Genomic DNA, 26,243 nt, shown 5'->3' on the forward strand with positions numbered 1-26,243 from the left:
ATTTTCCCCAGCCAATCCTCTGCAGACGATTTTAGACCTATTTTATCTGAAACTATAGTTGAAAAGTTTTTATTTACCTTTTCTATTGTAATTTATATATAAAAGTATAAGTACCTTTTATTTGTCATATCATTCAACATGCATTAAGAAAGAAGCCTTTCTTTGTGGTCATTTATTCACTGAATGTATAAGAAAATGTGTCGTGACCCATCATTATGAAATGACCTATATCAGGATATGAGATTCTGATCAGACCACCCTCCTCGCTCTTGTCAAATCTAATTCCATCAATGGTGAGGGCAGGCAGGCAGTGGGTCAGCATGTCAGCCAGTAATCTCTCTAGGGGATGTGAAGGAGCTACTCAGGTCTGTGCAGGATGAATAGCACTTTGAGACAGAGAGGGCACTTCTGGCATATCTACACGTCTACAGTGCAGGATAAAGGCCATGCTAGCAGCTCTGTGAGGCTGCTACTGAGCTCATAGTAGATACAAACATGCAGATGATTCATCCGGCTTGTGAAATGTGTCTCTGCCGCCAACATGTTGCAGCAGGGATCAGTTCAAACCAACCGGAAGAAACCAAACATCAGATTTCCATCATAAGATGTGAATATTATGTGGAAATAAAGACTTCACAGCCTTAGGCAGTAAGTTTGATGGATCAGGAAATCAAGATGATCTCCTTTCAGCCTTGAGGGTCTAGTGAGACCAGACTAACTGACACCATAGACAGTTTATTCCTGCTCTAAATTTGGGCATTTTAACCCGTGTGTCTATGGAAGCTGACTGCCTTGTGGAACCTGCCTCAAGTGGCCGTTTGAAGAAGGCCACATCTGGATCCAGTCTGAGTCCTCTGGCTGCTTTTAACCCTCTCCATGTCAAACAGCCAAACCCATGTTAACCCTGGTTGTTGATCTTTCTTTGTCCCACTGTCTCTGTGCTAAAGACGCCACCTCTTCACTCTGGCAGCTGCTGGTTCAGACTTTTAGCCGCCCAGAGCTCCTCCATGGCTGTTTGACATGACTACTGGCTGGAAAAACCCTTCTTCTAACCTTGGCTAGGCGGCAGGCGGGGCTGATTTACAGACCGTACTTTGACAACACAGGGTGGAGAAGCTGGAATAACAACAGGAGGCTGGAGGCAGCAGTGTCATCAACACTATGGAAAATCTTATGTAATCTACTTTTAAATGAAAACAAAAAAACATGGAAAAGGAAAAATTAATGTAGAGTAAAAGCCACAACAGACCTGTGATGAGCATATATTAGTCAGACATGAAACATATTTCAAACGCTGTACTGAGGTCACGGCTGTGAAAGCTCACACTCATTAAAAATATACACAATCATTAAGGACACACACAAACAATAACAGACACAAACAAAGCCAGAGGAAGTGAAGCAGCACAAATTGTCTGGGGAACAAATGCTGCCAAACATCAGCGGTCCCTGTGGACAAGCCAGCGGAGGACTTCAATGTGCACAAACACACGCAGCAAAGCAAAGAATACAGAGCTTATTGTACAGTCACAGTCACACTCGCTCTCACAGCAATATTAATACAGAATAACAGGAAGCTGCAGGCTCTCGGGTGTTGGCTCATGTTGGGCTCCAACTTTCAGGACTGCAGAGCAGAAGTGACCTGATCAGAGCCCAGTCAGAGCATCAGGAACGAAGCTGAGCACATGGAGCAGTGATGCTGTTATTATACTAAGGCGAGACCAGTTTATCTGTATGACACACTCTGTATACAACAACAGTCTGAGGTCCTTTACTTACTGCATAAACACTAGAATAGTATAATGGAAATGTGGATATGAATTAAAGCTTCTATCACAATATATATATACTTGTGTTTTCTAACATACTGTGACAGTTTACTCAGTCAAGAAACTGTTAGCAGATAAAATATCTAGACAGGAATCTGCTTTTAGATACTACCTGGCCAATCAGTTTTCATATTGATCCATTTATAAATTAAGATGTAACATAACCGACCATTAACCACCAATGTTTGCTCATAATTAGTGGTGGATCATTTATATTTCTAGTTACATAAAACATTTTAACCATGTCAGCTGAAATGCGTCCGTGAAAGGACACAGTTACGTTAACTCAAAAAACAGGGCTTCTACTGTGTGTGCGTAAAACCGCTGGAAAGGCGCAGTTGTGGACGTTTACGCGCTGCTGTCTGCGCCCGATAAGCCGATTAGCATGTCAGGTAGCCCACTGAACAGCTCAAAATCTTGGCTTTACACTGGACGACACACCGGCCACCGTTTCACAAACACAACGTGAGGACTAGGTCGTAAGGAAAACCAAATTTTACTGAGGTTACGAGTCACAAATCACCGCGGACAAGCTCCAGGGATGACGCAAACGGATGCTAACAAGCTAGCCGCATCTGAGTTGAGGCCTTATTTCATTTCAGACACAACTAAACAGCATGAAAATCATAAATTAAGACCGTATGTTTGTGGAGGCATGTCAGAACAAAGAGTAGTTTGACAGCAGAAAGCTTAACTCACCCGTTCCAGTGCGTGCTAGGTCCCGGTTAACAACCGGTTAACAACCCAGAGTAAGACCCGGTATCTGCTCTGTGCGACTCGTTCATAATGTCCATTATAAAGTCCTGGTTCACGGCGGACAAACCGAGTTTTAACTAGATGAGTTCAGGCGTCACTTGTACAAACTGTGCTTCTAATACTTTAAAATGTTGTTTACAGCAACACCACGTGTCTCTGTTTACCAAACAAACCCTGAAGTAGTGCCATCTGGTGGCCATCTGGTGATAAGAGGCTAAACCATGGATGTATAATGGAATTGGATCAACACCTCTCTGAAACAGTCTGAACACAAACAGAACAGCATCGCCTTCCTGTAGTGTAGCAGGTCAAACTGACTTTAGGACTCCCCAGGCTCGAAGGCTGCAACCTACAAACCAGGGGACAGGTGGGTTTTACCCACCCTTCCAACTGACCAGGCAGGAGGCCGGACACAGCCTCCTCCAGGTGCTATGAGCCTGATAAATCACATCACACTGAATAATTACTGCTATTATGTACCACCACTCCATCTCAGGATACTGCTGCAACTGAGATCAATTATTTCTGCAGTTTGATCATCGATAATCACTTTTATCGGCCAAGTATGTTACACACACACAGGGAATTTGTCTCTGGTCCTAAAAGGTGCTGCTCAGGCCATCGGGAGCAACTTGGGGTTCAGTGTCTTGTCCAAGGGAATCGAACTTCCGCTCTACCCCCTGAGCCACCCCACATATTATTTGTTGCTACATCAAGGCATGCTGCAATGTTAGCCTGCTTGGCCACCTTGTCTCACGGTAGTATTACTTTTCCTTCATCTTGCTTACTTTATATTTGTATATCTCTACTGGACCTTAAGTACTTCATTTAGTTTTCTTCATGTGCATAATGTTTATGTTTTAGAATGACAGTTAACATCATTACATAGTTTCAACTAGGTGTTCCTAATAAACTGACAACTGTCAGTACATCTTAGTTGACATGACGGCTTGGCTGGTGCCAGACTCGAACAGTCTGTCTCATCTCACCCGTGACCAGACCATTAGGAGCCCCGGGCTACACTGGGGGGTCGCCATGCTACTTTTAGAGTCTGCATATATGGGCTGTGTGTGTGTGTGTGTGTGTAGCAAAGTGATTTGTCACACTTGCAGCACACTTGGCTGAACAAAGGAGTCCACTCTCTCAGTAACACCACAAAGCCTGGCTGTCACTGTGCCAGGATTGGTGGAAAACCACCACTCCATCATGTGATTGGTGCTTCGCCCCAGGGCTCATTAATCATGAGTCAGCCCCTTTTTCTGCAGGAGGGAGCCTTGGTGGTCTGACACAGACACCGGCAGACATCATAAAAACACTTTTCTTCAGGTATGAGCGTCCTGATCATATAGAAGTGAGGTGAACATTCATATGAAGGAGAATCTCAGGGACACGTGGACACAAAACTTCATCAGGAAACTGTGCTACTGATCACATGATCTTAACATGGCTGCCTAGACATGTTTCATGGTGGAACTGCCGAAATAAATCAAATCCTTTTTGAGACATTAGCCTATTTATCTATGTAACTTCAAGGTAAATTAATTATAGTGAAATAACATGTCCGATACAAGAAGCCCAAAGTACAATGTCCCAGCAACGTCCAGTAGTCCCAGTCAAACAACTGAAGAACAGGATGCCAACACTCGCCAGGGCAATATCGAATCTCCAAAACAGTTTTGATGCATCTGAAACAACCAGTGTTTCGAAACGTTTCAAAACAGTGGCTGTGCACAGACTCAGGACAAAAAGCTGAACTGCAAGGTCATGTGACTGATGTTTCAAAACAGCGCTGTTAGCCTCACTTCGATTGTCTTGAATGGCTTAAAAACAGGTCGATCCTGGGTGTTGACATTGCCGCCTTTAGCAGGTGGGCCCACCGACACAGCTGCTGAAACCACTCAGATTCATGCTTTGTTAAACACTACAACAACTTACTCTTAGTCAGACGGCAACAAATTCCCTGGATGCAAAACTGGCTGGACTGGCAGCCCATCTTTCAGAACCGCAAGTGGACTTTATGTACGATTTGGAGAAGACTTTGAAAGCAGACCCCTCGGCCTCCAAGAAAGAAGTTGAGTTGCTTTGAGAGAAGATGGACGATCTGGAGAACAGACATCATCATACTAATCTTCACGTCATCGGTTTTCCAGAGGGTTGCAGAGGATGTGACACTCTGGCTTCAGCGGTTTTCCAGGGTTGCAGAGGATGTGACACTCTGGCTTCCCTCTGGAGTAACCTTTCCATCTGGACCCGAGATAGACAGGTACCCTCAACCAAACAAGACTCACTCAGTCTGCCTTACCCTGACCTAATTGTTCAGTTTTTAAAATTCCAGGACCAGGACTTGATTGTGGAAGCGGCATGGAAGAAAGGAAATCTGCATCGGAAAGGACAGAGAAATAATGATGTTACCTGTACTACATGAACAGTACATAGCCTCCACGTGCTATCTGTGCAGCCTCTGAAGCCAAGACTTAAGCTTGTAATGCACAACAAGCAGCGGCTTGGCTGCAGGATTGTTGTGTCTCGGCCTGGAGAAAAGTGTCTCCAGAGAGGTCAGATCTCATCTGGTGGGTGGGAGTGTAGTCGGCCCTTAGAGAAGCGGGTGTTGGAAAGCTAGTGGGCCTTCCTTCTTTTTCATTCTTGACAAGGAAGAGCTACACAGGGCGGAATGCAGCCGACCCCTCTGACCGACCCTCCACTGGTCCCAGGATTTATCCATCTCTTGGCGCTGCTGTCGCGACCGGCTCTTGGCTGGATCTGCTGGAGCTGCTCCAGCTCATTAACAGCTCAGGGACTAATTGCTGCTTCTGGTTGCCAGTGATACTGTGGCCAGGTCACTGTGGGCGTTCATGGAGTCAAAGGGAGAGTTAGTGAACATCTCTGAGAGTGTGGACCACTGACAGAACCTGGCACTGGATGTGCACCAACTGCACTTTACTGACTTAGTGGCTGAATGACCAGGTAGTTTTAAACTAAATCTGACAAATGCACACAAATGTTTGAATACTATCACAGAAAGAAAACAGCAGAAGTGGCTTAAAGAATGACTTAAAAGTCTCCATCGGTCCAGAGGGAACGCTTGCCATAATTTTATGTCTAAAGTAAGCAAGATATAACCGTGCATGTGCAAGACCTCCATGAAACAGTTTGAGGTCACAAGAATTACTCTCTAGCTAAGTTTTAGTTTACTTCATGTGTTCATTGTGGAGGCAAACTGTATTGATTATTGGTATTATTACCTACATTCAGCTGTTTGATTAGCTCGGTGATGCCGCCCACCAAACATTCATCCAAACGTTGACCGTTGATTACCCACCAAACAGACATTCATCCAAACGTTGACCGTTGATTGACAGGTCATTCCTATCGCCAGCTTATGTTTCACTTTGAGCTCAAGTCACCTCTTTGTTATTTTTCAACATGTATAACTCGCTGTTGTTTTTACATTCATTCTGATATGTCACCTTTATACATCTGGTCGGCTTTGACGCTGCGCCTGAGCCTGTCTGTGGAAGGGAAAGCCCTGTAGTGAGGAATACCTTTATTGCAGGGAATACAGAGATTTGAATTCTAAACGTCTTGATGTAAAAATAATACTTGTTTCCATAGCTCTACTCTGAACAACCGTTTACAGATGAAGGCAACGGTATCCAGGTCCACCGGGGTCCCTCCCTGTTCTCTATCAGCTGTGCACATGAACAAACCCTGAACTCTGGAGTGCACTTTTTGTTTATGTGCTGCTATAATCATCAGTCAGTCCTGCTCAGACCCTGATCCACTGATCTGCCCACCAGGCCACTTCCTGTCTCTTTCAGCACCAGGAAGTAAGAAGATCTGTGAACAGCTCAAAACAGGAAGTACTGATGGTCGGTCCTGCAGGGCCAGAGGACGCAGTCTTCCTTTCCACATCCTGGAGTGGTGTCCGGGAAGCTGAGCTGTTTACCCAGCATCCTCTCTGAGTGAGGAGAGCAAGAAAACTGAGAAGTGAACAGGCACTGAGACAAAAAGGCACTCAATGAGTCAAAAGGTTCGTGGGAACAAAACCGTCCTGATAAACAGGCGCTCTGTTGTTTGTCCACTGTCTTGTGGGGACACTACAGACAGCACCTGGGCGTCCGATCAATGAACTAATATCAGTGCGTCTTTGATGACAAAAACAGTTTGAAATCTGAAGCCAACGGTACAAGATGCTCTTAGAAAATGTTTAGTGAACAACATCAACAAAAACATGATAAAAATTCAAATAAGAGAGAAACAGAAAAATCACTGGTGACCCATCGACTTGGAGACAGAAGTGAAAACAGCTGGCGATAGGAATGACCTTTTTATTTTCCACTGTTTAGTGAATGTGTATTGTTTGAGGGTTCAACAAGATTCTCTGTCACCAAAAATAACCACAATGCTTCAGAGAATCCCATCAAAGCATGTTTGAGACCAACCTTACATGGAGCGGTGACCTAAGGGAAGGTCACCGGTTCAGTCCTCAGACCAGTAGATTAAAGTGGTGAAGTAACACGTTCCCCCTCGCACATAAACACCACTGTGGTGCCCTTGCACCAGGTCTATATGCTCTATATGCTGCTGGTGCTGCCACTGCAGGGACTTGCACAGACACGGCTAGGTGTGGCTCTCCCTGCAAATGTGTGTGCGTGACTGCAGTGAGAGTCTGATTTTCTTGGCGCTCAGTTGCCTAGAAACAGCAACTCCATCCTCCAGCCTCCATCCTTCATTGTGTCAGCCCCAACACGTTTGACTAAAGACGTGTGGGGTCGGCGTCTTCACTGCACACACATCCATCGCTAACCCTTAGCTAAGAGGTGTCACCACGAAGGTTTGAAGTGCTCATGTAATATTGAACGTCAAATGGCAGCTGACGCAGCACAGGACATCCATACCGTTAACCTCAGATGGAAGTAGACCTTTAACATCTGGCGCCCTTGCACACCTTTAAACCGCGATGTGGGTTTTATATTTTTTATGCGAGGCTTGTGCTCTCACAGTATTCACTGAGACAGCTGTGTGTGTACAAGGTCAGCCAGAGGCTGTGGAACCGAAGCCAGATTATTCACTGGCATTTGGAGCGGTCCAAATGGCAGCTGACGCAGCACAGGACGTCCATACCGTTAACCTCAGATGGAAAAGGACCTTTAACATCTGGTGCCCTTGCACACCTTTAAACCGCGATGTGGGTTTTATATTTTTTATGCGAGGCTTGTGCTCTCACAGTATTCACTGAGACAGCTGTGTGTGTACAAGGTCAGCCAGAGGCTGTGGAACCGAAGCCAGATTATTCACTGGCATTTGGAGCGGTTTGGACCGTAACTCAGAGGGCCCTCTAAAGGCACACACGGACCTTTAGAGACAAATTGTGGAGTCAGTTCAAGCAAAGGGAAGAGTCTTTTTCTGATCCTAATCAAACATGAACCTGATGAAAAATAGATTAAATATATTTTTTTAGCATTTGATTTATGTGGGAGTGTCCAAGCAGGAGTGAGTAGACAATCATGGGAGTGCACGAGTCTAAGGTGAAAACTCTCTTTGGTGTATGATTTCAGTTAAATGCTGGTCTTACAGAAGAGGAGGAGGAGTTCAGGATCTGATTCAACAGTCAGATCACACAAAGACAGAGACAACCAGTGAGAAGCCGCAGAGTGGTGAAAGCTCCCCCCCTAGTGGCAACCCAGGGGGGAGGCAGAGGGGCCGCGGGAGCCCAGAGTGACAGGGCGTCTGGGACCTGTTCGACAAACTGCTGAAAAGCTGGAGCACACCTGAGCTTTTATAGCGAGGCTAAAAATACAGCCAGTGACGTCAAACTTTGCACGGCGAGGCTTCCCCGCCCACGCCCTGCACACTCTCATTTATATGCATGTGAGTGTGAGTGAAATGTGACAAAGGTCAAAGAGACACCCACAACTTTCTCTTCTGGGCAAATGGCAGCGAGACCATGACAACGTGAACAAATAAAATGTGGGGAAAGTGCAGGTTTAGCTACTTTAATCTCACTCACTCTTCCATCCCGTGCTTCTTGTTTTAACCTGTCCTCCATCTCCTTCACCGCCCTCCTAACCCTCCTACCCCTCCTAACCCTCCTTCCCCTGGGGCCCTACACTCCCACCTTGTCTTCATTCACACCTCAGCTCTCCACTCGGCGGGTGGCTCCTTCCCAGGTGTATATGACAATAATCCCTAATGATAATCAATTAATGTGACCTGGACCTGCATAATCAGCTCAATGGATGGATGATTAATTACTTTTAGAGCTGCAGTGATTAGCTGCTGAATTGATTAGTCCCTCAGAAGAAAATCTGCAGCTATTAGACTAAGACTATTTTTGTTACTTTTCATGCAAAACTGTGCAACACTGGCTGGTTTTAGCGGCAAAATATAAATATTTCCTGCTGTAAATGAAATTTAAGCCTAAAAAGAATAGTGAAAAACAATATATATATATATAATGTGGCACCTCTGCAGCGGCCTGCATGCTACAGTCCTCTGCTTTCATGAAGCTGTCACACCCAAGCCTGTCCAGTCATCCTCATAACATGTGGAATATACTGGGATCGGCTCGTGTGTGAGTAGGTCAGAGGGAGGAGAATCTGGGTCGAACTTGATCTGGGCCACATTAAAAACAGAGGATGAAGTGTGTCTAACCAGTGAGAGACGGCTACGAGGGGAGTGGACGGTGCACCCAGCCAATAGGGCAGCAGTGTGGAAGAAGACGGGTGGGCTCACAGCTCACAGACGTGTGTCAGTTACATAATGAAGCGCCTCCCTGCTCAGAGCCGGAGACTGTACAACAACTGTGCTAATGTAGATAAGAACCAGGGGCCACGTTTTTAAACATAGCTGCACACACATAGAAATGACAGACGTCCTGACATCTGGGTTTCTACCCCAGAGATGGAAACACAGACTCTCCAGACAACACACACCACAGCATCCACAGACGCACATCCTGACACAACCTTCTGCAGCACAGAGCAGAGCGCTGCTCCTTTCATAACTCAGAAACACAACAGTTTACAATGACACACTAAGTTTGTTATGAAGCTGACCTACATCTGCAGTTACCAGAAGATAATCTGGAGCAGGCCTGGCTCTTTTGTATCTGCGGGTGTGTATCAGTATGTAATGGGGTGCAGCTGTGTGGCTCTGGCGCCATCTACAGGTCAATGGAAAGAACTGCATGAGGAGCAGTGACCATCCTCATCTGCACTGAGCTTCTGTATGTGTGTAACCAAGAGGATTGTGAACAAGCTGCACAGACATGCACACGTGTTTAGCTCCGCCTCACCTTCCCTCTGGATCTCCTGGATACAGGGTTCCTCAAACTTAAGACTCAAAGGTCAGAATCAGGTTTCTGTTCAAGGTCAAAGGTCAGGAACGATTGGTGACAAGCAAATGACCTTTATTAAACTTGCTTATAATTTACAAGCAATGTGACTGGCCACTTTATTAGGTACACCTGTACAACTGTATGCAATTCAATGCAACACTTCAGCCTTAACATGTTTATGAAGCTCAAAATGCTCCAGTTTTAATGTATAAATTCAATTTTATGTTATTTATCAAGGTCGTAGTTAAAGTTGCTGTTGTACTGGACTACATTATGTTTTGAGGTGTTCCTAATATTCTGATCCTCTCATGTATGTAGCTGAGGAGGACAAAAATACAGTATTTTGTATATTATTGTTCTATCGGCTGAGAACACTATGTGCAGCCTGGCCACGCCGCTGACTACACCTGCTGGGTGCCTCCTTAACATGCAGCCTAGTGCACGGCTGCGTAGCACGCACATCATACTACATCAAGCCAATTAATGCGCTGCAAACCTAAACACAACACCATACAGTAACAATGAAAGCATTCAGGTTCTACACACAGACATTGTGATTTGGCCAAATCGAACAGAACATGGACGCAAAACGAACACGAGCAACTTGAGAATAAACATATTATCAGACATTCTTACTCCGTTGTACTCCACGCATCAGATGACAGTTGTGTAATAACACTGGGCAGTGGCTTCCAGAAGGAGAAAGGACGACACTGAGCAGATCCGGACGAGCTGAGGCAACGCTGAGACACAGGGGCAGAATGTTTCACACACAGAACCACCACTAGAGGGAGCCGTTTTCACACTGACATACCACTTCTATACCTCAAGGCCAGGCCGGTTTATCCATAGGGCACTTTTCATATATAACGAGTCTGAGGTGCTTTACTAGCTGCATAAACAGCAGAACTAGAAACTTGGATATGAATAAAATCTTATACCAAAGTAGATACAACTTTATCTTCACAGTCAAACTTTTAACCGATAACTATTTTAAGAATATGCTTTTTGATAATATCTGGCAAATCAGTTTTCTCATCTCACTGATGCATTTCTAAATTCCAATGTACCAAAAGCAGTCCACCTCACCGATTTGTAACAGACCCTGACAGACCCAGACATGTTAGAGAGCTGCCATGATAAATAAGCTATGGCAAAATGTCTGACAGCCAAAAACATTTACTCTCTCACTATTAATTAAAACATGAACACGTCTACAACTACTGTTGCTACGCCGTGATGGAGGGAAAACAGCCACTCCATCATGTGACTGGGGCTTTGTCCTGGGGCTGAGGACTCACGAGTCAGCACCTTATTCCTGCATGAGACCAGGGAGACTGGTCCGACTCAGACGTCTCCAGGTATGAGAGTCGTGATCATATAGAAGCATAAAATCTCAAATAGTTAAGTGAAAACTTGTATGAAGGAGAATCTCAAGGAAACACAAACAGAAAACTTTATTAAAAAACTCTATTGTCTCACACATGTTAAGCAAAAGATACACAAGAGAATGCTAATTTTTTTTTTTTATGTACGCAAAAATATCTGTATAAACTGCAAATATATTCTGTCAAGAGTCTCAGCCGTTGATTAGTTCAATGCAAATGGTTAATCAGACAAGGATAGAAAAGGAACATGTACTGTGGGGGGGGGGTCCACTTCATTACTGAAGTTCCAGGTTTAGTGAGACAAGGCAAAATGTTCTACAGGTGCCGTTTTCATTTCAGTGTCTTATCATCTGAAAGCAAAAGAACAAGCTGAGTAGCAGCTCTGACATCAGTGTGAGCAAACAGGAGCCATGACAACGGAGAGAACAAATGGAAAAAAGCAAACCGGGAACAGGTGCCGAATCAGCACTGAAATGAAAAGTCTAACTGTAGTGAGCATGTGTGTGTCAGGACCACCTGATGACCCCAGAGTTAACACACACTCGTGGCAGAGTGTGCGTTAGAAGCGTCTGTAGTAGCGGTGTGGGGGTCCATAGTGCATGGGCAGGTCCATCACATCCATGTTGTGATGATGATGGTTAACAGGAGGGTTGTGGTGGTTGTTGTTGTGGTTAAGGGGTGGCAGGTGCTGCAGGGGGGGCACATAGGGTGCAGGGGGCAGCAGCCGGGCCATGATCACCTGCTGGTACATCCTGCCCTGGGGTGGAGCTGGAGGGTAGCGGCCAAACGGGGCACCCTGTACCGCCTGTTGTTGAGGAGGTGCTGGGGGGTTGGCGTTGGGTGGATTCTCTGGGGGACCCACACGCGGCTTCTTGGAGTTGGCGATGGGCTCTGGAGGAGGGCCGACCCGCTTCCCTGAATTATCTGAGAAGAAGAAGAAGAAAATTTATCGCTGAACCGGCTGTTTAGGCCCGTCCAGTTTTGCAGCACGTTGAAAAAAGTTCCCTGGAGCTTCAGTATAACCCCCACACCCCCACACCCTCACACCTGACGTACTGACTTTACACAAACACATTCAGACAAACCAAACACAGGAAACACTCCCTCAACTGCTGCCGGCTGATGCTTGAACCTTGTGAACAGGCTGACACAGACCTGCAGACTTCTTGTTCAGCTCCGCTTCGCCTTCCTTCTGGATCTCCTGGATGATTCGCTCGTCATCTTGCTGCAGGAACACAAACATACAGAAGTTGTTAGTCTAAAAAGATGAAAAAAAAGCAACTGTCTTGCCGTTTTATTTTTAAGTCAAATCACTACTGCAGCTCCTGAGGGAAGCAGATAATTAAGTGTGACAGCTTTACAGAAATTCAGCAGTCTTTACACTGTTACACCTCACACAATCACAACAGCAGTACTACCTTAACAATAATACTATTGACACTACATGTACAGAGCCTACACGTGCAGCCTTGTTGTGTCTCAGCCTGGAGAAAAGTGTCTCCAGAGAGGTCAGAGCTCGTCAGGTGGGTGGGAGTGTAGTCTGTCCTCAGAGAAGCCGGTGTTCTCTACACACACTCACATGTTGTACTAGTCAGACACCCGTGTCTTTCCAACTTAAAAAATAAAGCTTGGAATTACAGGACAGCTAGTGGGCCTTCCTTCTTTTTCATTCTGGACAAGGAAGAGCTACACAGGACAGAAGGCAGCCGACCCCTCTGACCGACCCTCCCCAGGATTTATCCATCTCTTGGCGCTGCTGTCGCGACCGGCTCTTGGCTGGATCTGCTGGAGCTGCTCCAGCTCATTAACAGCTCAGGGACTAATTGCTGCTTCTGGTTGCCAGTGATACTGTGGCCAGGTCACTGTGGGCGTTCATGGAGTCAAAGGGAGAGTTAGTGAACATCTCTGAGAGTGTGGACCACTGACAGAACCTGGCACTGGATGTGCACCGACTGCACTTTACTGACTTAGTGGCTGAATGACCACATACTTAAACTAGGTGGCATAAAGAATGAGTTAAAGAGTCACCGTGGGATCGGTCCAGAGGGAGCACTTGCGGCAGTGGCGGCAGGGAGCGCCAGGAGAGCGGGCGTGCTGACAGAAGTGGTTGTAGCCGCTGATGGGCTCTCTGCAGAGGTAGCACATGAAGCTGCCACAGCGACACGACATCCGGTTGCAGCCCTCCGACTTGACCAGACCCGTCCCGCACTTGACACACTTTCTCACCCTAGCCGCCGTCATCCGCTCCTCGCTGCAGCACATGGAGGGAGATAAAAAAGAAGACATTCTTTGTTTTAACACTTGATCCCAGACAACGTTTCCGGAATCAAGTCCAAACTTTGTCTGGAGTTGCTTTTTCACACAGCACACAACACAACAAGAGATACAGCAAACCATCGAGTGCGTCAACGTGTCCAGTGGAGCTTCACTGGCACTGGATGAAAAAACAGGGGTCAACCCCCTTTGACATACAGTCCTATGTATGACTAACATCATGGTTACTTCCTTACAATATAGGGTCTGACGACTGTATACACTGGTCACATGGATCATGTAGATGCCCTTCCATGGTTACGCAGCGATGTGACTTCATAGTTAGAGAGGGAGAGGGAGCGCTTCTCTGTCACCAAAAATAACTTGAGAAAATCCCATCAAAGCATGTATGAGACTCGCCTTCCACAGAACGGTGACCTAAGAGCAGGTAGCTAGTGGTGAAGCAGCCATCTCCCCCTCCCACACAAACACCACCGTGGTGCCCTCAAGTCCAGCAGGTGTGAACACAACATTTTAAGTTTAAAAAGACACAACTAGGATGAAAACTAAAATGGATCTGAGTGCCACTGTTATTCATCAGCACAGGAGTTCTACTAGGGATATGAACAACAATGACGTTGCTCTCAGTGAAACTACCCTTAAATAATAAAGGTAAAAATGGAATAAAATAACTTGATTGCTAAGGCTAAGGGGCGACGTGTTGTTGAGCCACTTACAAGAGCACCCTCATGCGGATCTCGTCCCGCTCCAGCACCTGCTCACACGTCTTCCCAACATGCTGCTTCCACGGGACATGGCACTTCCTACAACTCTCCTAAAGACAAAGACAAGAAGGGAAAAGCATGAGGTGGAGCTAACTGTTCAGTTAGAACCTGCTTCCTCACCTGAAAGCTTTAAAAGCTTATCCCCCTCCTCTGACACTATCCCACTTGCTACCGAGTAAGAGGAGATGTGAATGTGCGTCCACAGCGTCTGCTCTATATGCTGCCACTGCATTGGGTGTGTTTTTTAATGGGCAGGTGGCTTTTGTTGCAACTGACTCTGAGCGTCACAGGGAGGAAGTGACATAAACCCAACCAGGGTTTCTGCAGTTCAGTTTAACCCTGAGTAACAGGTTCAACATCACCTTTAGAGCCAACGGCAATTACATCAGAAGTTTAGCACTTCCAAGCTGTATACAACAATAATTCCTAATGATAATTAATGTGACCTGGACGGTGCAGCCAGCCAATAGGGCAGCAGTGTGGAAGAAGACGGGTGGGCTCACAGACGTGTGTCACTTACATAATGAAGCGCCTCCCTGCTCAGAGCCGGAGACTGTACAACTGTGCTAATGTAGATAAGAACCAGGGGCCACGCTGCTCCTTTCATAACTCAGAAACACAACAGTTTACAATGACACACTAAGTTTGTTATGAAGCTGACCTACATCTGCAGTTACCAGAAGATAATCTGGAGCAGGCCTGGCTCTTTTGTATCTGCGGGTGTGTATCAGTATGTAATGGGGTGCAGCTGTGTGGCTCTGGCGCCATCTACAGGTCAATGGAAAGAACTGCATGAGGAGCAGTGACCATCCTCATCTGCACTGAGCTGTTAGTTGTCTAATCTACAAGATGCCAGAAAACAGTGAGCACCATTAAGTGTTACAAGCCCATCACCTGGTTTTGTCTGAGTAAAAGTTTAAAATCCAACAACATTGATTTTATGACAAGACAGAAAAAAAACCCATTTGGCACCAGATGTTTGTCATGTTAGCTTATTAATGGATTAGTGAGTGTTTCAGAAACACCTGTTTGAAAAAGGCATCACAACAAGTAAAACAAACCATCATCTACTTAGTCCACAGTTACAGGAGGGCTGAACCACAGTGTGTGTGTGTGTGTGTAGACACTCATTTTGTTGGAGAGTTGACACAAGTCCATCTCTTTCCACCATTACAGGAATGTAGCAACAGAAGAAGGGTGTGTGTGTGTGTGTGTGTGTGTTGAGTCAGACTGACTGTGAATCTCTTGATGTGTCTTTGTCTCTTTTGTCTCATGTCTCACACTCACCCCCACCACACCACAGGTCGTAGGTTTGTGTCTGTGTGTGTGTGTGTTTCCCCCAATAATGGAGATTTTCGACTGGAATCCACGTGACGGCCTTGGCAGACATGAAGCAACACCTCCCCCTGCATTCCTCAGACAGAGGGAGGAGGCCACTGAGATAAACACAGAGGGGCGACCTCGTCACATGGGACCATTTTATCATCTCCAAACACAGCTCGTCAGTCTTTCTTCTCACTTATTTTGATCTGACTTTTGTTCAGGCCTCAGGGGTGGTTTATGAAACACACACACACACACCAGACTGTTCTGTCACGACATACTGAATTATTCATGATGTCTCCTTTTGAATATAAATCAAGGCACAATCTCTTTGGTACAGTATCATTTCGCTCTGTGATTACACCGTTTACACAGTGTAAGAAAGAGCATTAGCCCACATTTGACTCTAATCTTTTTCTGTTCTGCTCTGCTGCCATACAACAGCCTGGCCTCCCCAGAGCCTCAACATGTTTAATGAACTGAAGAAATCCACAGAGTAGGACTGACCTTGCGGCACCGCGGGTTGGGACAGCTAAACAGAGACATATCTTTGTCCAACAAGGCTGGGAAGTTGCAAAACGGACACCTGCAAAAACCGAGAGGAAGGAGGGTTAAGAGGTGAAGGTGAGAGGAAATGTATGATACGGCTGTACATGAGACGCTAATCAGACAAAAACATTGTGCTGTGAGGAACCACAGAGCTGTTATTTCAGGTCCCTTATGCAAACGCGGCAACTAGACACCAAGTTAAAAATGTACGACATGGACAGTGACAGTAAAAACCAAAGAGTCCAGTCAACAATCAGCAGCTGTCAGTAAAATGTCACTACTCCACTCCAGATTCCTGAATCAGGCTGAACCTGCAGCTGAAATATTAAAAGATTTCCGCCCATCAGAAAAGATTAGAGCTGCAACTGAAGATTATTTCAATTGTTGATTCATCTGCTGATGAGTTTCTGAAGCAACAGATTCATGGTTTGGTCTGTAACAAGCTGATACCTCCAAACATCCTAATGAAGAAGGCAAAAAGCAGCAAATCCTCACAACTCAGAAGCTGACACACACACACACACACAGGCCTTGGTTATAAAATGACATATAAACATAGAACAATAATAACAACAACAAAAACAACAATGACATATAAAATGACAATAACACACAAACACTTACCGTACTAGTTCATCAGCACAAGTGGCAGCGACCGCCTCCTCCGCCTGCCTTTCATAATATTTACACAGTATGTTCTCCGGTAGCACCTTCTCCAGCTCACACACTGGGTAGGAGCAGGGGCAGCCCCCCTCCATGCAGCTGAGCTCCGACTGCAACGTGAACACACGCAGGTAACCAGCAGTGGACAGGTGGGTTCGCAACAGTGCAGTCTGAAAAAATCCTGTCTCCCTCGTGTATGGAGCTGGACTGAACATAATCCAACAGATCCTTGAAACACAGCCCCATAAACATGAACCAAAACCAGAGAGAGAGACTCTCACACGGCTGTTGTACTGGAGTGCATTAGACTGAACAGGTGTTCCTAATAATCTGATAACGTCAGTATATTTTACATGGCAACATGCAAAGCCTGTCACACACTTAAAGCCTTATATTATTGTATTATTACTGCTGTGCATGTCCCATGACACGGTGCTGCAGTATGAACATCAGCCTGCAGCCGGGGGCACACGTGATGTCCACTGGAGGTAAATCACAGTCATTACCATAAAAATGATCTTTTACTTTGGAAATCTGTCTTACACACAGTGCATGCAACTGGAGAAAATGAAATTTAACATTCAAAACCACCAGTAAACCTCAGGCAGCGTGGCTGAATGCTGCGTTCCTACCAGTATTTTAGGAACAGTCATTTGTAGATGTGTGGAAACATTAGCAGGTCGGTCCTACTGCATGTGGGAACATGTGTGTGTGTGTGTGTGTGTGTGTGTGTGTCCGCACCTTCCCGGAGCCAAACACTGCCTCCTGAGCGTATTTGACCAGGCACTCTTTACAGAACAGGTGACCGTCTGAACACTGCGTCATCTTCTCAAACGCAAACTCTCCAAAGCAACAGCCGCACTCGATCAGCTGGCCGTCCTGCAGAAAGACAGATTCATAGTCGTACTCTTTGATTCATAGTCGTACTCTTTGTAGCTCTGTGCCCTTCAAACTTTTCCATTAATTACTGAAAGTGCCTCATTGAATTAAAAAGGGATTAAGAAGTAAAACTAACCTATAAAGATACAAGAACACAAAGTAAATGACTCTACAGGGAATAAAAACCTCACAGACAGCAGTTACATTGTCAAGTTTGACTTCATACCGGGCGTAACTGCCAGACCTATTTAAATATGGGGCCCCAACATTAAAGCTACTCAGTGTGACCTCATAAATTAAACAGTAAATTGAGCAACAACCCCATGAATGACTAACAAATCCCACCCTGAACACCACCCCGACCGTCTCTACAGGGTTTACAACCACATACAGAGACTCCATCTGTTTATCAAGTGCACTGTGATGTTTAAGTAGATGCTAAATCAACAGCTGTTGTACATTGTGTTATCAGAATCTTCTTTAACTGCTACGTATGTGTGTACATACAGGAATTTGACTCTCAATGCGCTGTGGGCAACAGGAATAGTAAATAACAATGAGAAAAAAATAAAAAGAACAGCAATAAAAATGGGAATAAGAATAAACAGTATGTGCCTTCAAACAGGAAATGAATGAGGAAGAGGGAGACAGCTTTTATAAATATATGTACATCTATATACATTATGTTTGGCAGATTTTCTGACGTTTTAACTGAGAAACCATTTATAGACAAAATAAGCCAAACGAAGCAGCAGTGTTTTCACTGCACTGGTTACATCACTTTGGTCCATGTATGTGTGGTTCCTGCTGTACCTTCTTATATTCATCTTCATTGACCTGCAGAGCCAAGAGGAAGTCCTCATGCTGGAGGGACAAGACACAGGGAAGAGACTGTCAGACACCTTCTCATGAGAGGGTATTCTTAGTCTCCTCTGACAGAAGGTAAACCTGACTGACTGATCACAGCCTGTTACAGCTACACACTCCCCTTCACTTGGTGAGCCTCTACTGTACAAGTGGTGCCCAGACTGCCACAAAAACCAGGAGCAGACACTTTAGAAATCTGCTGAAAGTGTGAAACAGCATGAAAATCACAGTAGATGTTAAACTGGAAAGCAACTTTTTTTTTTTATCTAAAAATTGGCTCATCAAAGATTCAGCTTTTTGCAGAGGTTCAGAATATTTGAAGGAAAGCTCTGGTCCAGTTCTACAAAACTGTTGTGGAGAAGGTGATAATGTGGTTTGGGTACGTGGACTACTGCTGCTGCGTAAGAGAAAACAGTTCAACTGGGTTTAAAATTAATGGTTGCTCCCTCTGTGAACACGGTTAGACATGAATCTCACTGAGCAGCTCCGCCCTGCGTGAGCAAACGTCTTCTGGGAGGAGGTTTAAAGAACTCTGCTTTAAACCTGGAGTGCTTTAAAAGTGGCACAGCTCAGGATTTTAATATGACTAACTTACCTGTTACGTGTGTGGTGTATGCTGTAGCTTAATATGTTCTTATTTACGTAACAGTTTTACTAGTAACCTGTGTTGAATGCAGGACTATCTTACCAGCACCACAAGCTCAATGAAGCAAGTTCCTAACAAAGCTCAAACTCATCTGCACACATTAAAACATTCCCTGTGATAAACTCACTGGACAGCATCTGTAAATACAGTATAACAGCAAACTGTACGTGCACAGTTTACACACCTCTGCCCATTCCTTGGCTTTCTGCTGATAGAAGGTCAGCTCCTTCCGCACAGAAGCTTCCAGGTTGCTGTACACCCTGCAGTAGCGACGGTCATTTTCCAAGAAAAACATTCTCTTGTCAAACTTCACTGAACCTGATGGACAGAGGGAACCAAGTGAGTCAGAGTCCGACTGCATTCAATCCTGTATTCATTTAGCGACGCAGTAGCAGAAAGGTTTCGTCAACAAATCACGACATTTGCTCACCGTGCTCAAAATGGAAATCGACGTAGCAGCGCTCAGAGGAGGCCCTGCTCCGTCGTCTCTTTCCTGAGGGGTCGCCTGAATCTTGCCACTTCTTTAGAGCTTCACTTAAGGCCTGAGGGAGCGGGAGAGAAGAAGAGTAACGCTTAGCTGAAAACGACAGCAACATAGTAGAGAAAGCTGTGTTCAAAGTACACGTGAATCAGATCTGATCTTGTCACGGACGTGTGAACAAACCAAATCTGATGTTTTGAGATCGGGCCACTTCCCTGTGTGCTTCCATTTCTGAACACGAAACCTCTGTCAGAAAGTTCAGATCAGAATTCATTTGATTTCATTGGAAATCATTTGATCAGACCAGTAAAAAGAAACATGGAGGAGAGCAACAACAGTGGTGGAGGGTCAGTGGATTCACCAGGCTGTTTCACGTTTGTGATCGCACCAAGGCAGAGGGAACATGTTGCAGCTGAACAGTCTGGGAGGAAATTGTGCAAGTTGCCCGTCGTACAAATGACATTACTGTTGTTGTTCTTGTTCACACGTGCCTCACATTTGAAACTGTGCACGTGAGGCAGTTTAGGAGCTCAGCGGTGTTCGGAATGGAGCTGGATACATGTCATTATTAACTATCTGAGATTTTATTGTGACTTGTATTTTATTTGTATTCAAGGACTACAAATGAACATTTTTGCCAACTCTGGCATATTTACAGAAATGTCATTCTGTATTGTCCCTGTCGAATAAAAAAAGAAACTAAACTTACAAAGAGGAATGTGAACCATGAACAGAAAAAGATCAGATCTGAGCACTGAGCCTGTGAACGCGCTGAAAGAGGCCACAGCCACCTTGCGTGTGATTGCATAGTGTCCCTTCAGAGCATTGAGGGCCCATTTGATGTCCTGACAGCTGAGCATCCTGAAATCTGCCATGAGCAAGTCGGCAGCCTGCATCACAGCCTCGGGTCCCACTGTGCCCAGCTTGGAGTAGTCAAACAGATCCTCGGTCACCTGAAAAGAGCCACAGCAAGAGTGTGAACACAAATACCAAGACCCTCGGATATTTGACATGAAGAGCTTTTTCAACTGCCATCAAAGTAGCAAATAGAAAAAGACATTATCAAAGTGCAGGAGGCTTTTCCCCCACTGGGTTGGAGGACAGCTGAATAATCAGGAGGCTGAAGAGGTCTGTCTGTGCACTGTTTGCCGTTGTGTGTGAACAAGCCAGAGAGTCTGAGGTGGGGTTGTCTTGTTTCTTGCTCTATGCTCTCATTCAGTGTTTGTGCACCCTGTAAACTTTACAGTTATAGTCACGCTGCCCCCTTTTGAAACGCTCACATAATGTTTCAGTATATCAATCATCTGCTTACAACTTAAGCTTGTTCCCCAATGAGCTCCACCACTAATCACAGGTATGGAGTCACAATCTAGTGACAGATCCCAAGAAGTTTGAATGATGGTGAAACAGTCTGAACACACACACTGAACACAACAGTTCACAGTTACACACTGGCCAAAGCTGCTAAATCCTAGGTTAACTGAACTCAAGTTTAAACACAGCTTCTTCTTTTTACTGACAAACTGCACTCATCAATAACACCTCTTACAAGTTCATGCTCTTGCAGGTCTAACACACACCTCTGCCTGGGTGTCTACAGACTCCAGTAGGATGCTGGTGGGAGCTGCAGTGGCTGCTGCAGATTCCCTCCGAGGATACTCTGGGTTCTCCAACAGCAGGTTACAGATACTAGAACACAGCAGGAGGAGGCTGCATGTAAACAAGCTTGCATGGACATTTCACACAGTCACACATATGTACAATGACCATCTCTCAGTATCTGTCAGTCCACACACACAGATTTTGTACTGCTTCCTTTAACATCTGTGCCAATGAAACATCTACCTAATTCATTTTGTGCTAGGTATCGTTCAGCCTTTAAACACAAGGTAACATTTACAGCTAAAATCTTAACCTTAAAAAAACAAACCTTTAACCTATAACAGAGATGTAATTCAATTTACAAGGTACAGAAAAAGACCCAACTCCATGACTTCGTTAAAAAAGACAAACTAAGGTTAAAGACAAATGTGGAAATGTTGTAAAAATGAAAAGACACAGTTTTTAGTACAAACTACAAATATGTCCATCTGTATTTTAACTAGCACTGCAACTGGAGATTATTTTAGTCTATCAAAGCTTTTCTCAATTAAACCACCAGGTCTATAAAAAGTCAGATATTTTATGTTGTACCATAAAATGCTGCTCTATCAGACCACCAGCTGACTAAAAACAGTTCAGTTTACTCTGTAACCCAGAACGCCGTCACAGTTTAGGAGCTAAAACCATTTTATTTTGCAGCTAAATCACTTATAGGAGCCCTGTATTAAATACTGGAGAAAAAACAGAGGTGCTTCTTACACATTCAAGTCTTTGACATTATTCGTCTGGATCAGTTCTGCTACATAGGCTTCTTGCACATCAGGGAACAGATCCAACTGTGGGGAACATGCACGGAATCGAAAGAACACAGACGAATAGGGGGAGGTGAGTTGAGAAGGAGGAGGTGGCAGAAGAAGACAAAATTACACTGCAATTAAAATCATTTAACTTGACATGAATCTATGTGTGAACTCAGTATGTCTCAGATGCAACAGATGTACAAGTATGGCTCTGCTCAAGTACTGTAATACTCACAACACCAGTGACAAGGGCTCTGATGTGGGGCTGCTGCTCTGGTCCCTCTCGTGGTGCAGATGGACCAGGCCTGGCATCCTCGATTCGGGGAACATCCCCTGGCGCAGGAGGGACCATGACAAGACCAGGGGCTGGATTGACCCTTTCAGAGTTTGGAGCTGCGGCCAGGATGAGACGAGCTTCTCCTCCATTGTTGGGGACTGAAACTAAGGGAGCTGGAGGAACTGGAGGAGGAGGGTTAGCGTTCACATTAGGATCCCTGATATTCAGGTTCCAGGCTAGTGGAGCCACACTGGAGGCACCAGCCTGTGGTGGAGGACCCAGGAGCCTGGCTCCCCAGGATGATCCGGTGCCCTGCCTCTGGAGGTCCCAGCCTCTCTGGGGCTGCAGCTATCAGCACTGCATTGGGGATCACCGGCATCACCTGGAGGTGTTGAGGGGGCTGGACTGGAGGATGGGCAGGGACATGGGCCAAGGCCTGTGGCTCAATCTGAATGAGATTGCCCTGCATCCGATTGACTGACACAGGTTGCAACAGCTTCTGGGTCCAGAGCTGAGGCTGGTGCTGTTTCTGAGTGATCAGAGCAGAAGCTTTGATGCTTGGCTGCTGGGGAAGAACAACTAGCTTCACCTCCTTCACATGGTTGTGCTGGGACTGAAGGGCTGGAGTCCCACTGGCCTGGAGCTGTGTGGATGTGCCAGGCTGAGACTCTGTCCCAGTGTGGGACTGTGCAGATGAAGTACTGGCCTGAGGACTGCCTTGTGTAAGAGTACTTGTACTAGCCTTTTCTTGAGTCTTTGTAGCAGCACTTGATGCAATCACTGCAACCGCACAAGCGGAGCGTGTGGTGCTGGCAGAGATACTTGCCGGGGACTCCATGGGTAAGTGTGCTGTGCCAGTGTGTGGCTGTGGTATAGGTGCTCTGAATGAAACGGCACTGACACCCTTGGAGGTAGACAAGGTTTGGGTAGAAGAAACTGGGTGGAGCTGCACATTTGCCTGTGCTGACGTGCTGTTCTGTTGCTGTGAGTGTGTGTTAGGTTTCAGCTGAGACCGCCCACATGATGAAGGGCCAGGTTGTGGCTGTGTGTGTCCAGAAGTGCTGGTGTGCACTGCTATCTGTGTTTGTAAGGCTGGCCTTACTGTGGAGGAGTTGGCCTTGGCATCTCTGGAGGTAGAGGGGACAGAGCCAGGGTCCTCTGTGGGAACCCCAGACATTGCGCTACTATGACCTACAACTTGAATTAGGTTGGGAGAGGCCACACTCCATTTCGCTGCTGGTCGAATCACATGTCTTCGAGCAGGAGTCAACTGCTGCAGGAAAACACAGGAGTCAAAAGAGACAAATGGTTAAGATGCTACTTCTGTTGTAAATTCTGATGCTCATGTTATTGACAGCAATTTCTGACAGCAGTATAACATCGCAGCTATATAACAAAACATGTTTACACTGGCCTACAACTTAAAATAGAGGATTTAAATAACAGGTCTCTATGATCTAAGATTTAAGAATCGTGTGCAAGTCACCTCCATTATTCTGATGTCATCATCATCCGCATCATCTGGGACTAAAACTGGACTGCCAGGTACTAGAGCTACAGGCTCCTCATCCGAGTCATCAGAAATAGTGATGAGTTCCCTCTGACGGGAATGAGAGCCTGCACAGACACATTCAGGTTTTGGCACTCTGAGTACAGTGCATGGGGACAGTGAGTATTAGAAGTTTGTGTCCTGTTTGACTTTTATGATTTTAAGTGACAAAATGTGTGAAAAAGCTCTTTACATTTTAACTTGCTTGTTTACTGAACATGCCAACATTCTGTAAAGTCGGCAACCAAAGTTCTTGAATTTAACTTATTTTATTCATTTTTTGAATATTCTTTGTTATGTGAGGCCACTGGAGCTTTTCCAACTCTCCAGTGGAAATGAACTCCTGTAAGCGGAACCATAAGTACAAACAAATAGCAAGTGTAATGGGGAAAAAGTCAAACGTGTGAATGAGACAAGCCAACAACAACTGAGCACTGAGATGGTACTGGCATTTGCACAACTTCTTGCATGTTGCTGTTTTTGTATATATTTTGCAACTTAACTGAGTTTTGGAAACTTTTCTAAATACATTTAGCAAATGTGAGACATTCTTTTATTCCTGGTTACCTCACTGAATCACTGCAAAACATTTTCAGTATAGCAAATAATCAAGGTCTGTGCTCCAGTACGTTTCCTCACTAAAGGTTTGGGTGATTTCATACATATTTTGTCATACACGTTTTCTGTGTTCTTAATATATCTTCATGTGAATAACAGGAAGTAAAAGGTGAAATTCTGGTTTCATATTGAACTTTTGAACTTCAGTGTAGAGCAAACACAAATGAAGTGACCTTGCTGTTCCAATACTTTTGAAGCAGACTGTATGAATGTGAGTGGAGATATGAAGGTGTGTCTCACCTTGGCTGCGGTGGATGTTGAAACTTGCCAGGTGAATGACATCGTCATCACTTCCTCCATCTGCCATTATGATAGTTCATTTGCCAGCTCCCACAGTCACTGCTCAGTCAAGTCCATCTATTCTCCAAACACGCACGCACACACCCACACAGTTAAAGTGCTGGTATTCCCCTGGAATTCAATATCTTCACTTTAAAATTAACGACTTCTCATAACTCAAGAAGGATTGGACTTCACCTTATTACCAGAAATAATCCTGTCACACAAAGCCAATAAAAAAAAAACCTATCCCGTGACCAACTCAGCTGGCACGTTAGCAAAAGAGAACTTAACAAAAAGGAAGCTCGTGGCAAATCAGAAATGTAAAGGGGTTTTTATTTTAAATTTGATCACTTTAAATTACCCAGAAACTTAAAACTGCACACGATAATTTAGCTAATCGAAAGTCTGGTGTGTTGGCCAACCAAATCCCACAGGCATATTTATCAAAACATTCTCTATTAGCTTTACTCACTAACCCGGCACTAGCCTCCCCCTGTACTAAATCTTACATGTTGTTAAACAGTAGATGCTAACGTTAACATTGGAATAAGCTGGCAATGTTGCAATTCTAGCTATATAAACTGGGGTTTTCTACATCATCTTGACATTAGCCGTAACACTGTAATATCGCTAATCGAAAAGTTTGAAAACAAACGTGTCAGAACAGAACTAGATCATTTCCGCACATACACAACAAACCACTGCTATCAGCTAACGTTAAGCTAGCCGCTGATGTTAATTAGCTTGGCTGGCTAGCAAGCCAGTAGTTAGCTCACTACTGTTAGGATTTCTATTCATAACATTGCTTCAAACAACTATGCTCAGTCTAAGACCTACGTATAAAAATACACATGAAGAGATGTATGTTACCGCGGCTTCAGGTTGAATAATCACAAAAAACTGTTTCTTGGTGGGCTGACAATACGGGAATATGGAAACAAATTGCCAAAACAAGAACAGCCGTGACGTCACGCGTACGGTACTTTCCGCTACGTAAACCAATGGGCTTATGGGAAATGTAGCCTGAAGGAGAGGCTCTCGTCAGAGGTTCAACGAATGGTTACGTCTACTTTGAGAATAAACCTTGGATTTAATAAAAACTGTGGAGAGTTCTCCTTCTTACCTAAACTGTATCATATTCAGTTGTCAAAGTCGTTAATAAAACAATGAAATCATACTTTGTGATAGAAAAATAATATAGGTTATTCAGAAAACACCCAAAGCATCCATCCATCCATTATCTATACCGCTTACTCCTGAATAGGGTCGCGGGGGGAGTTCACCCTGAACAGGTGACATGTAGACAAACAACGACACAGACTCACACTAACTCCTACAGAAACTAAGCTGCATGTCT

At 45.0% G+C, this 26,243-nt stretch overlaps 1 protein-coding gene and 1 long non-coding RNA gene across 2 annotated transcripts in view; both read right to left on the reverse strand.

The window, feature by feature from the left end:
• The window catches only part of LOC109972428 (uncharacterized), a 19,748-nt gene extending 16,977 nt beyond the window's left edge, over nt 1-2,771 (reverse strand). The window contains exon 1 of the long non-coding RNA XR_002276687.1: nt 2,529-2,771. This is a non-coding gene — a long non-coding RNA (uncharacterized LOC109972428). The remainder of the gene's footprint in view (nt 1-2,528) is intronic.
• Nucleotides 2,772-11,362: 8,591 nt separating this feature from the next.
• rnf216 (ring finger protein 216) lies at nt 11,363-25,921 on the reverse strand. Its single transcript, XM_020621263.1, is given in 18 exon segments — nt 11,363-12,236; nt 12,468-12,537; nt 13,341-13,563; nt 14,303-14,400; nt 16,181-16,259; nt 16,847-16,995; nt 17,627-17,764; nt 18,578-18,628; nt 19,462-19,595; nt 19,708-19,819; nt 20,550-20,711; nt 21,339-21,447; nt 22,120-22,196; nt 22,396-22,710; nt 22,712-23,710; nt 23,924-24,054; nt 24,845-24,961; nt 25,757-25,921. Coding segments are annotated over 17 exon segments (3,279 nt in total). The 5' UTR covers nt 24,912-24,961; nt 25,757-25,921; the 3' UTR covers nt 11,363-11,871.
• Between the last annotated feature and the right edge of the window lie 322 nt (nt 25,922-26,243).

This window comes from Monopterus albus, unplaced genomic scaffold, assembly GCF_001952655.1.
Source record: "Monopterus albus unplaced genomic scaffold, M_albus_1.0 scaffold256.1, whole genome shotgun sequence".
Taxonomy (NCBI): Eukaryota; Metazoa; Chordata; class Actinopteri; order Synbranchiformes; family Synbranchidae; genus Monopterus; species Monopterus albus.